The 13,776-nt window shown below is 39.7% G+C and overlaps 1 protein-coding gene across 2 annotated transcripts in view; it reads right to left on the bottom strand.

Moving 5' to 3' along the window:
* The window catches only part of adamts18 (ADAM metallopeptidase with thrombospondin type 1 motif, 18), a 60,452-nt gene extending 46,876 nt beyond the window's left edge, over positions 1-13,576 (bottom strand). The window contains exons 1-4 of one of the 2 annotated variants that reach the window (XM_039613348.1): positions 13,465-13,576; positions 3,824-3,987; positions 3,450-3,531; positions 2,570-2,883 (exon numbers count right to left, since the gene is read on the bottom strand). In XM_039613348.1, the coding sequence (XP_039469282.1) occupies positions 2,570-2,883; positions 3,450-3,531; positions 3,824-3,925 (498 nt within the window). In that variant the 5' untranslated portion in view covers positions 3,926-3,987; positions 13,465-13,576. Of the gene's footprint in view, positions 1-2,569; positions 2,884-3,449; positions 3,532-3,823; positions 3,988-13,464 lie in introns of those variants that run through there. The other variant, XM_039613352.1, reaches the window with a different exon arrangement.
* Between the last annotated feature and the right edge of the window lie 200 nt (positions 13,577-13,776).

The following is a 13,776-nucleotide window of genomic DNA, read 5'->3' as shown; positions in this document are numbered from 1 at the left end:
TCATCTCTCATGCAAAAATGAGGCAGACAACTTTGTTTCATTCATGAACAGAAAGGTCACGGAGAAAGTGATTAAACCCAACAAATAACACCATGTTCAATTAATACGGATTTACTGTAGAAAATCCCACTATGCAAGTCATTCATCCAGCTATCCCAGTCTGCTCCTAATACCACCCTGGTCTTCATTTAAACAGTTGAATCCCACTCCCATCTGTTTAAAAAAGAAACTGTCCCAGCCCTGATTTGGCCCAGGGTCTGGTGCTGAAACCTCTGCTTTTATGAAAACGCAAGGTCCACAGCTCTGTTTCAGACACTGTCTTTTCCCTTTTCTTGCATTTCCTTGTTTCTGTTGAAAGGAGACAATGAAACAAAGAATGAGAAAACGTTTTTCTTTCTATCTCCACCTCACTTCTTCTCACCTCATTTCTTCTCCAAAGCCCTTTGACATAAACAGAGCCCATCTCTCCAACTCTCTATAAAGAGACTATCCAGCCTCCCTGGGAGCTTGAACCACAGACAATAAATTCACATTACTCTTGCACAACACTTTCTCTCGTGCGCTGCCTCCCAACCTGGCTCAGCTCACTTTTCATTCATTACTTTACCCTCTTTTCCATTTTCTCTCTTGTGTCCTTGTCTTCCTCTTTTTTTCTTACTTCCTTCCTTCAACCAATGTCTTTAATCCCACCTTAATCTTTTACTCAAGCCCATCAGTGCAGTGAGCACACTTGAATGACTCTTTCCTCATTTATACCTAATCCAAATTTTCTAAGCAGAGGGCTAGATGAAAAGAAGGGGTTAAATGTCTTTATTGTCCTAAACCTCGTAGCAATTTAACACAGACAGACTGATGTTTACAAAGAGACAGAGTAAATGGTTGGTACCAGAGTATCCTTTTAGTGTACTTGTCATTGTGTCTTACTTAATTCTTTTATTTTGGAGAAAACTTAATTCTTTTATTTTGGAGAAATCTGCTAGAGACATAACGATAACAAAACAAATCTCTCCATCCATCGTTGGCCCAGTGGTCGGACTTGGAAGAGGAAAACAAAAACTTGCAAATGTTCAGGAAGAGTAAAAAATAGATCAAAGTGTTTGTACCAACTCATTCAAATGCAATCACAACCCAATCACACTGTGTCCTCTCAGCTCTTTTAAGCGAACGGGTCAGTGGTGTTTTATTGTTAGTGGGAGCTAGCCTAATGAAAGGGACAATGCAAAGATTAGCAGTGCCAGCCAGGCGGCTCAAACTTCACCCTGGCTTTAATTGCTGTGAACAAGAGGAGATGTAGAGGGAGGGCAAACAGAGGACAAAAGAGGAGGGCAAGCGCAGGAGGAGGTAAGACGAGGTATGGAGCTTGGATGATAAATGTAAGTATGGCATTTATGGGGGTATAATATGTCCATCTGGTCCGTGCTGGTATGGCATGTGTCAAGCACTGTTCTTTTAAACATCTAATAAACCAAAGAAAATAGTGAAGCACCATGTATTTACAGAGTCTTTATGGGAGTCAAATATAAGGGAAGTGCTTTATCTGTGCACAGAACACGTTTGTCCACATTTCACCACCGATATTGGCTTATAGATGACCAAAAGGCACAAAAGACACACACTGCATGCCACTAGTGGATGTATGCATATGCACATAGACAGATTTCATTGTTTAGACTTGGTGGTAATTAATGTTTCATGAAAAGATTTACATTGTTGCATCCAGCTGTGTTTGTGGAGTCCCTCCCTTGAGTTTATTACAGAGCTGTGGCATCACACAGCAGCAGGATCCATATGAGCATCTCCAAAGCAAATTTTTCCAGAGTGCTAAAGTAACTAGGCTATCTGAGCTATCCCTGTCCTGAATCTTCTTTAGTAAAACTCACAGGGACTGTGTTGATATAATGTTGTAGTCTATAATGCCTTTTCCTATACTATTACTTACAAGGTACACCACTGGGCGAGTGGTTGAAGAAAACTGCATTGAGTGATGGCCAAAATTACACTGTAACACAGTGGTCAAGGAAAAAGTGATGACATCCCTGACTAAATTATGGCCTTTTCACCGTACTGTCCTGTTGCAGTGTAACTTTTCTCTCCTCTTCTGCTCTTCTCCTTTTATTCTTTCTCTTATGTCCTCTTCTCCCTGTGTTCAAAGCAGTTCCAGACAAAGCACCAGAAACTGATGCTTACACTCATGGGTAATGATGTCATGTTACAGTTCACCCATGATATGACCAAAGTCTTACAATGGTGCATCAAAACAGCTGGAATGCTAGAGGACACAAAGCATTCAAGGACAAATAAAGGCATGGAACTTGAGGTAGGGGTGGAGTACAAAATCTGCTGGGTGACAGCCTTTTAGCTCCACAAACTTATCAGAAACGGAAAAAACTAAATTCCCATTAGGGTTGAGAAATTATCTAAATTGACTTAGAAGTGTTTTGTCAGCCTTTCTTGAACTAAGTAGAACCATGTAATCACTTTAAGAATAAAACCATGTAATTTAGGTGAAACATAAAATGACTCAGTTTTTCATGTAACAAAAGCTCAGCCAGAGATTACTGACACTTACCAGTCCAGAACATGTTGATATGGCTGCAGAGGAGGCCGACTGGTTACGGATAAATCCCTGATAAAGGCAGTTGTGAACCTTTGCATCATCCATTACTGTGGTGATGCCATTTGAGCTGATCATCTGCACAGTGAACCCAGGGCCAACCACAGAAGATGGATGCAGGTGAAGGTGCATGTCATGCCCAAAGGCGGAGAGGCGATAGTGCAGAGAAGGAGGCAAGGCCCTTTTACTGCGATGGCTTTGCCTGGTCACATCATGGGTCAGGTATGCTCCCTGAGAGTCCACTTCCACAGGGGTTACAAATACATAGTCTGATGATAAGGGATAGAAAGACTACATCAAAAAGTTCTGATGTCAAATAGTTTAGCACAAAGACATCCTGCTTTAACTACAATTTTCAGTATCATTTAGAATATGCATTATTTGACCAAGTGGGAGTGCAGTCTTCTTCCTTGCTTATATGTGCCAGTGGAGCCACCAAGCTGTCAATTTCATTGTAACCTCTCTCTTTCATCAGTGTTATTTTCAGTATCTAAACCTTTCAATAGTATACCTCTGGAAAAAGTGTTGGGAGTAAATAAAAGTATGTAAATCACATTCTGGAAAACAAAGGACAGAAAAGGGAGTCCTTCAATAGGTACTGCACTCACTGGTTCTAAACATGTAAACAAGAGTTTCTATCATTTCCATCTACATAAGCAGTAGTCATGTCACACTGTGCAACAAGTAATATCCTTCAGTGTTTAACAAAGCTTTCTCTGGTCTAGTAACTGATTCAGTGTTGGCATTTATCTCACTTTATTCACATTCTCCCTACAAACATGGAACACAGCCAGCTGGAAGAAACATCCTCAGATGCGAAAAGACAGGCACTCACCATGATTTAATCCGTGGCTGTTGCTGGAAGAATAGCTGGCTGAAACGGTATGGGAGGCCTGTGAGCAGTAAATGTGCAGCGTCTGAAAGAAAAAAAAAATCATAAATGGACAGGTAGCAACAGGTTACAAGCAGCAGAAAAACCGGGAGCCAAAGGGGGGATATAAATCCAGTTCCTCTACTGAAATATGAGTTGCACTTGAGATTAATTTGTGATCACTTTTCACCGCAATGAATGAGATTAGGCAAGTTTGTCGCCGATTTAGTCCTACTGATAAGAGACAACTGCTTGTTTGTTTTTTCTCCCAAACTACACGTGCATGTGCTGAATTTAAAAGTGCACGTATATATTTTTCGTATGTAAGTGCAACATGCCTTGAAAATACTCCAGGACAAGAGGGTGGAGAGTAGCTTGACTGAGGTGCAGCCGACCAGCGGGATGGGTAAAGTCCATAACAGAAGAAAAAGGCAATCCATGGTGATGGCATGCAAGCTCACACCTCCTCCGTTACCTCCTAAATGAGCGCAAAAGTAGTAACCTGTGGTAGCGCATAGTGCAGTTGGCACGCATTGTTTAGTGGTTCTGTCCGCCTGCTTTGCTCGCTCAGGTGAAGTCGGAAAGTTGCAGAAGCCGGTGGTGCGCGCAGACGCGGTGCGCACACACGAGAGTGTGTATGTGTAAGCGTGTGAGCGTGTGTGGCGAGAAGCGGCGGCTAGCGGCGTCGGGGATCACCGGGAGGAGCGCTGACTGAGCATTCAGCTCGGCTCTGAGAGAGTGGGCCTGCGGGATGGAGCACAAGTCAGCGGCCGACAGCCAATCAGCGCGCGGCATCATTTACCACGCGTAGATAAAAGAAGAAAAAGATTCTCCTTTTGACAGCGGCTGGACTGTTTCCACCTTTAAAAGTTGTGTGAGCCGATTACTTAATATTTAATCAAAAGTTGGCAACATCAAAGATCTGAGCGGCATTTGGAAAGGCAGATTTTCTTTGTAAGTATGCACTTTAAACTTATAATAACGCATATTCGCATATTATTTTCAAATACACCAAACAAAGATGAAGCCAGATCCCACTGTTACATTTCAGACGTTTTTGTTTTACCATGGAGAAAAAAAAAGAGACGGCGATAACTGAAGTAGTTTAACTTAAGAAAACTTACATTTAAAAGAAAATCACAATAAAGGGTGTGCAAAAAGAAAAGTGTGCAAGTTTTACGGCAGAATCCAAGGCAGTCATTGAAAACCATAAATAAAACTGTCTTCACTGAATGGTAGCTTGAAACCGATGTGGTTCCACTTTAAAACAAGTGATCAGGATGTGTCACACCCACGGATTTGGTCACGGTCATTGTGCAGTGGCATTATTTTTTTTAATTGTCCCACAACTCTGCCTCAGTCTCAGAAAAACTGGAGAATAGCTCTTTATTGTGGCTGGGCTGTACATAAACAACTGGCAACAAATATGAACGATTTCCTAAATGCAGCTAAAGGCTCAAGGTTTCATTATTCTGCTTTGACATGAGAACTGCCAGGGGTCCCTGAAGTCTGTCAGACCACATTAGGTTCCATTTCATCTGCAAATGTGAAACTGTCAACAAGGTGTTTCATCTTGTGGTTGCAAATGACATTATGCTTTCATCACATTATACTAACATTCCAACAAAAATAGTACAAAGCGTCAATAAAGCCTGTGCCAAAACAAGAATTGGACGAGTTAAGACAAATGCACAAGATAGAAAACAAATACAGAGCTTAGATTAAGAAAAGCAAGCATTAAAGAGGTTTTAAGAGGAAACTGGCTGAACAGCAGTTTGTGCCAAATTGCCACACAAATTAGCACAAATTGGTTCAAAAGCATGGACTCGTGAACCAAAATAATTCTGGCAGCATTTGAGGAGGATCGCTCTTTACTGATTTCCTCCTATTTGCGGCAGTGTTAATGACTATCCAATTACAGTAAATAAGGCAAAGTGGTTGCTAACTCTTTTGACATTTAAAAGTTGTGTTACTAAATGTGACTTGTTAAAGCAGGAGGTTGAACACATGTCACTTGCCTGCATTAATTTGCAGCAATTAATACAATGTATTAGTTGTTGTGAATAAATGACAAACACCTTGATATTTTGCTGGACCAACAGAAACATAACTGAAGTATATTGTCAGATCTCCGTAGAGATATCAACATCACAGATCATATTAACACTTTGTACCACCCCTTTGTGAGGATTGAATTATGAATTGCATTGTCTTAATAAAAGTACTAAATAACTGTGTGGGCTATTTAATCTTATGTTGCAAGTATGTAGGAAGTAACTACCAAATCATCTTACAGTTGCTTCACTTGTTTTCCGTCAATAATGGTGCGATCCGGGCTTTGAGGAGGCAAATCCAGCACTGATAGAGTTCCACTGTGTGTTTTTCCATCTGGTATGCTTTTACTGTTTTGGCAGTGTGTTTAGGGTCATTGTCGTGTTGATAAATAAAGCCATTCAGGTGCTTTCCAAATGGTATTGGATAGAGGATCAACTGAATGACTGTACCTTTCTGCATTTATAAGCAGAACCTCAAACCATGAGAGAACTTCCACTGTCTTTTACAGATGGCTCTAGACACTCGGTGTTGTACCTCGCTCTTGGCATTCTTCAAACATATTAATGGATGTTTAAGACAAAAAATTTAAATCATTCTTTGAGACCTGTTGTTACTGATTTTCAGTCAAGTTTTTTGTGTAATTTGATATATCTCAGCTTTTTCTCTCCCATGAGAATAGTTTCTTTACAGCCAGCCTTCCATTGAGACCATTTAATAACAGATGGATCGATGAAGAATCGTGTCAGGTCTTCACTGGATTTTTTTCTTGTTTCATAAGGACATGACTTTCAGATAGTTTTCATCTGCTGTAGATAGTTTTATAGCCTGTCATTTCTTCTTTTGTCCTCCACTTGTCCGGTTTCCTCATATTTTTAAGGTCACACTGTGTCATCATTGTAATTTTATTACATTCATAGACATAGAAACAAATTATGTGGTTGTCTAATACGTGTAGCGGCAACACTGTTGCTATTTTATGCTCAAATGACAAATATCTCAGTGTTAAGTCGCTTAAGAAAAAAGTCTTCTGGACAGTACTGCATAATATTATGACAGCCATGCTTTTGCAGGGATCCTTTGTTGGAATAATGTTATGGAATAATTTTTATAGAATTCTTTCTTGTATACTGATGGAACTCAAACTACAGCCTATTTGCACAATTCTGATATATAACCCAAGAAACCTCAGACACTAAGTTCAGTAGCACATTTTGTTGTTCTTCGCGCTCTCTACTTCTGTGCTTGTCTTGTTGAAACAAGTGACAGCCGACAACGCAAGACCTCCAGTTTTCCCCGCACCTTGGAACGCCAGCTGTGCCAAGAAAAAAAACCGACAAAAAAAAACGATCAAACCAGACAGAGAATTCATGAACCTACGGCAGTGGAGGCTCTCCAGAAGGTAGAAGCAAAGAAAACGAGGGAAGAAAAAGAGAAAGATGACAAACAATCAGTTATACTTAAGTGATCCAGAAGTACCAGCTTGTAAGCATATGGAGTATATTACCGTAGCAAATTAACCAGCCTCTGATTTAAAGGGACTTGCAGTGTGCATCCCATCACTGTAACAGACAAACTGTTAATAGAAGCACATCTAACAGGTTGTGCATTACAGACAACACAACAGAGTATTCAAAAAAAACTGTCAGAGCATCCTGGACGTTCTGGCAGATGTAATGGTAAAGCTAATAATTAGTTGTTCATTAGCTGTTATTTATCTACAGTGAGCTACATTACTTGACTGTCTTTCAGTACAGCTCTAAAAACTGTCTCTCTGTCTCTAACATGTTGATTTTTTTGTATTTAACACAAAAAGTGTAGCTTGCGGTAACTCTGGGTTGTGGGGATAGTGTGGGAGCAAGTGTACACCATGGTGCAAACTTGGGTAGGTTAGGAAACAATCCTTGATTACATGTAATTATCTTCTTGTAGTATTTCTTTTTCAGCTGATTAAAACAAACAAAATTACACACACACACAGAAAAAGCAGATGTGGTTATGAGATTCCACAGCCTACACTTGGTGAGGTTTCCGTTTTTCTGCATCTTGAAATACTATTAATAATTCAACATATTTTAGTTGAATAGTTTTTTATTGAAGCAGGATAGTAAAAGCTGAAGCTATCTTAAATATAGGAATGACTGAATTGTTGGATCCCATATCTTCTAAAAAAACTTACTATCCCTAACATCTTTTTAATATACTTGGCTTTCAAGACCTTCCACCCAGTGTCCACAGAAATTGGGAATAAACTTTTAAGTTATATGATATAGGTTATTTCACTTGCTTATTACAGCTTATGTTTGTCATTACCATGTAAAATGCAGTTTTGGTGGCCCTAAGTGTCAGTGTAAGTGCCAGTGATTTGAGGTTGCTGGAAAATTTCCTGCACTATACTGCACTTTAGTGGGTAATTGCACTGTCTACCGCACAGTCTTATGCAGAGTTCCTGAAGAAACAAAGCCACAATGTTTCTCTGAGTTCTCAGCAAAGATTCTGAATGATTGTAGATGTAATTGCTCATTTGACAACTACAGCGCACTTCTTAGTTTCCATTGCCAGAGCCATATAAAGTGCAGAAAATTAGAAAGAGGAAAGATTTGTGGTCTGAGCAGCATGATGTGGTTATCGTTCTTTGTTCCTTGCTATTTCTGCCTCAATGTTAATCTTTTTCTCTTAACACGGATGCCTCACTTTCTCTTCCACTTAAAATGTTGTCTGCATTGTTGGTGGTGGCTACAGATGTTTTCAGATCTATAATCTGAGTAGTGTTACACCCTAGCACACCACAACTTGTTGCACTCTGCCACTGTGTTGAAAGATGATGTGCTTATTTACAGCATACTAAACCAACTGTCTAAAGCCCTTAGCAGTCTCTTCCTTTCTCATCATGTCCCTGCCCCAGTTGGGTTGTTGAGTTACCAGGGTCTGTCAGGCCGGTCTGTTGTTTGTTTCCCAAAAGCGATACAACATATCCAGTTACAGCTGGAAATATAAGCAGTTAGATTTCCTGGCCAACCCAGCTGCCGGAGACCATATTGAGACCACATCTATCCTCTGCGCCTTCTGTACTGGGAACAAGATGTGAGAGGAACCAGAGTAAAGAAACTTTGACAATTTGATGGTATCTCAGAATTAGCAGACTTATTTTACTCAGACATACACAGAAATAATTGCACCCACAGCAAAACATGCTTGAGAACAAATATTTGAAAGGTGGCTTTCAAAGTTCTTCATCATCACAGTGAAAATAGCCATATCTGCATGGCCCAGATCCTCTGTCGAACCTACTATTGCACTGAGCTCAGTCTAATCTACTATAAAAAAGACATTTTAATTTGAATCTGTGTCATAAAATTGAAACTGATTTGCAAATCACTGTATTTAATGAAAACTAGTAAAAGGAAACAAATCAGTTGTTAAAAATCAGAATTTTGTTTTATTTGCTAAAATTAAACCCCATTCTGATTTTTAATATCACACCAGCTGGAACTGGAGTTTACCATTTTGTTGCATCACCTCTTCTTTTATCAAAATCTTTTTTGGAGGGTTCCACCCAAGAACAAAAAACACTCAGCTCCACAGCTGTAAAGCTGTAAAGTGTTAAATCTCTGGGCTCTACCAATAGGAGACACTTAGGAGATTGTTAGACAGTGGCTCTCTCTGTGCACTACCTATAGGCAATTCTTGTTTCTTTTTCTCTACTTGTTGTCCAACACTAAAACTAAGTTAACATTTAGTCACAGTTGTAAACATCAGATGGTGTCGAGGCATGAAATTCTGTCCCAGTAGGTGGAATCACTGCAGTTCTGTCCATTTTTTAAACAGTCTGTTGGTGGAACACAACATAAATTTAGTAAAAATCACTAATAAGGTATCTCATTTGTCATTTATTTGTGAAATTATATTGAACTCACAATAATACACATTGAATTGTTTAACCAAAGCCCAATATGTGGCTCAATTCTGCAACACAACTTTGTGCTTTGTAAGCGAGTCTTTGGTTTAGGGCTTAGGCTCCACTGCATTGATGTCATTCATCACTGCTTAAGCATTTCTCATTATACTGTGCCATATAGTTACCCACAGGGAAGACCCATTTAAGGTTGGTGCAGAGCTGGCCAGAAAAGCAGATGCATGCTGTTTCTAATCAGATGTAGAACCTATTTACTTAAAAGTCAAACACTTCAGTGAAGCCTTAAAAGGCCCAAGCTGTAACCTCAGGAACATGTCAGCTTTTTTCCCCTGATTACGTCTCTTTTCACTTTGCTTTTTGTTTGTTTGTTTTGCCTGTCACAAGGCACTGCTTTTTCCAGCACGGGCCCCAAAACGTACAATTCCAGTACCAGACGTTCCTCTTCTCTCCTCATCGGTCCTTTCCACCAGTATCTGGTCCTCATTTCAGACCTTGTAATTTCCCCTCCTGCTTGTATCTGTGGGACTTTTTGGGGTGAATTTCTGTCTGTTTGTCCTTCCAGGATTATTTTAAGCCATGTCAGCGGTTGCCACGGTGGCAGGCATCTCTTTGCCTGTCAGTCACATCTTGTCCTTTCCTGTCCTGTGAGAACTCTTCTTCCGTGTGGACAGAAATAGACAGCATGGGCTAATCACGTTTAGAAGGTGATAATATTTCAGTTAGAAACTAGAAAGTCGTTAAATCATGTTAAATGATTTGAAATATGTTTAGATGATGTCTACACAAAAAAGGATTTGAATGCAAGTTTATTATTAAAGATGATGAGCACAGATGCAGCCTGTCCATGCACACACGGTATGTCTCTAAGAGTGTGTGTTGGCAGTATAAGTAGTCAGTGTCACTGATAGTCTCATTTTTTGCTGAATACTTCTTCTGCAGTCCACCTTCTGTTGTTTCTCTCTACCCCACACAGAAATGAAAGATGTGAAATGTTATAGTTTAGCTCACAGATGGTCCATCTAAGAATTCGGAAGCAGCATCTGGGATATCAGTCATCTGGAAGCAGAGAACCGTGCAGCTTATGGCTCTGCTCTGAATATCTGCCCTCAGATTACAGGCTTTTGGAAAGGATTTTAGACTTGTTTGTCTCTCCACATTACTCTTACAGAATCTTTTATGTCTAAACTGTGAATCATTATAATTGACTGTTCATTAAACCCCTCTGTCAAACAGAGATTTTGCATTCTAAGCTTAACCATTTTAAGTAGGCACGACGGGTCTGTCAAGCTTTGGATTTCTCAGTCTACATGCTTGAGTGTTTGGAGGGTTGTGTGTTTTCTGGAACCTTACCAACTGTAATCACAGCAGTGAAAGTGCAATGAGTGGATTAACGTATGTGTTTACATGCCCTACGTTATTTCCTGAAGTAATAAAGCCACATTCATTTGTGACGTCACAAGTGATGCTAAAAATTGCATGTAGCAATTTGTCTGTTCTCTCCCTACTGTTTTTCTCCCAGTTCAATTTAGGCTGGCTAAAGGACAGTTCAGGTTAATATCAACCTGTCGTATTTCCCACTGTTGGTCAGATGAACTTTTCACGTTGACTGTAGCGTTTCAGAGAAAGAGCTGGGTACTGGGGAGTAAGTAAAACTGAAAAGATGAAGGGAGCTTACTATAGTTGTGGAATCTCTACAACAGAGCTGGAGAGCCACAATCTATAGTAGCCTACAGCAGAATAATAGTTTATCAGTAGCATAAGGATCGTGCAGTACATGCAACGTTTTGTAGTTTTGAGCGCCTTAATTGTTATTTCCCTGTTAAAAATGCATTAAGCCTTAAAGTTATTTACTATTAGTAGCAGCAGTAGTTTTACTGACATGTATGTGCCAGTAAACTGTGTGCTAGGTGCCACCTTATTTAAATGGATTCATTGAACTAATACTTTTATACTGTGTTTGTAGTGTCAGTGCAATTGAAATGCAGCTACCTGAGAAATGATGTGGCTCACTAATTTTTATAATATCAGTTGATAAGATAAGATAAGATAAGATAAGATAAGATAAGATAAGATAAGATAAGATAAGATAAGATAAGATAAGATAAGATAAGATAAACCTTTATTAGTCCCACATGTGGGAAATTTTTGGTCACGGCAGAAAGTACAAGAGCAGTAAACAATTAAGAGACAAAAGAGAAAAACAATAGAATAGAATGAGATAAACAGAATAACATATACAAAATAGAAAGAATACTATATGCAATAGAATGAGTACTATACAAATATAATAAAATACTGTAAAAATAGAATAAATTACTTATTTAGTACACATAGTACACAAATGAGTGGGTGACATCACACAGGATATTTCCTGCGTAATAAACTTATAAATGCCATCTATATCCAGATGAAACACATCCATAACTTAAATTGACAATGCCACATTTACTGTGTTTGAAAATGTTTCTTTGATCTAATATTTGCTATTAAAATATTTTTATTTTTTCCAATGCACACTACACTTAATCAAATTGGTTTATATTGGTACATGTTTTTTCTTATTTCTCTGGCTTTTTCTTCTGGCTTCTCAGAGTGAGTTTTGCTATAATCACACAAAACATTCTTTTCTTTAAACCCTGTATTTCAACTTTAAACTGCTAAAGAATGCTCAGAAAAAGGAAATGACAGCTCAGCTCAGCTCAGCTCACAACTTGCCAATGGGGGAAAAAATGAGATAAATACATGGTTTACATACAACAGTGTGCATATCTGAGGTGGGATTCCCCTACTTTCACTTTGAAGTCAAAGGGATCATTACATGAAAAAGGAGATGTCATCAGTTGTCAGCCAGGTGCCATGAGTCGCGGGCAGCCAAAGAGACCATTTCCTATCAAATCAGCACCCGGGGTTTCTGCCTTTGATGACGTCAAGTGAGCCTGTGCAAGTGGAGGCGCTAACTGCCCGCTGTGTGTGAGTTTGATGAGTGTTTGTAGTGAAACAGAGTGAAAGCCTGCTGCTCTGTGGCACTGGGCCAGTTTTTAGCTCTTTTTTTTAGGTTTTAAATATCAATTTCCATGCTTTAAATTCATTGTGTGTCTGTCATATATGCAGACATTCATCTGATTCATCTGTATAAAACTACACAGTTTTCCTAGCTGGTTTTTATAAAGCAATATGCAGGACTTTAGGTATGTTTTCATGATAATGCATAAAAACATTCATATTCATATAACACACTACCTTTTTAACCCTTTACCCTCTTTGTGTGTTTTCAGTTCTTTCTACAAAAATAAAAACTTTTTGAAACACAAAGAACAGACTTTTTTTTATTATTTCAACCATACATCAATACTGGTTAGTTTTAAAGATCATGATACAAGAAGGCCCTGGTAGACTAAAATGAGAATACAAAGAATATACCTATCACCAAACCTCTGCTGTTCTAACATGGATTCAGCCTGTTTCTGTTACTCATCTAATGAAAGAGGCATCAGAAGAGCCAAGTGCAGTTACAGATACCTCATGGAGGAATACTTCAACAACAACTCAAGATGTAGAAGGGAATAAGGACAATCACTGGTGACAGCTACTCAGCCAGTTCCAGTGACAACACTCTGCAGGACACACTTAAGTTCTTTGCTGCTTTTGACCACCAGAACAATGAGGTCAGCATATATCCTGCATATTCAGGGAAGAATGAGGTCAGATCTACCCTAAGCAAAAAAGCTCAGGGTAGCTAACTAAAGCAGCTGGGCCAGAGTTACGAGTACTGAAGCCCTTTGCAAAGCAACTAACAGAGACATTTGCAAAGACCTTTAACCTGGAGCAGGCTGCATTTTCCACCTGCCTCTCGTCAGCCATGACTGTCCCAATTCCTAAGAAAGCAGCAGCTGTAAGCAGTACCTGTGAGGATATCATATGATATCCTCACAGGTTATCCTTACAAAATTATACTTTGACCTCATAAACATGAAGCAAACATTTTGAATTTATTTATTCAAAAGTAGTAACCTGTGGTAGCGCATAGTGCAGTTGGCACGCATTGTTTAGTGGTTCTGTCCGCCTGCTTTGCTCGCTCAGGTGAAGTCGGAAAGTTGCAGAAGCCGGTGGTGCGCGCAGACGCGGTGCGCACACACGAGAGTGTGTGTGTGCGCGTGTGAGCGTGTGTGGCGAGAAGCGGCGGCTAGCGGCGTCGGGGATCACCGGGAGGAGCGCTGACTGAGCATTCAGCTCGGCTCTGAGAGAGTGGGCCTGCGGGATGGAGCACAAGTCAGCGGCCGACAGCCAATCAGCGCGCGGCATCATTTACCACGCGTAGATAAA

Source organism: Oreochromis aureus, linkage group 1 (genome assembly GCF_013358895.1).
Source record: "Oreochromis aureus strain Israel breed Guangdong linkage group 1, ZZ_aureus, whole genome shotgun sequence".
Taxonomy (NCBI): Eukaryota; Metazoa; Chordata; class Actinopteri; order Cichliformes; family Cichlidae; genus Oreochromis; species Oreochromis aureus.
Note: the sequence above shows the minus strand (reverse complement) of the source record. Positions and strands in the feature narration are given on the sequence as shown.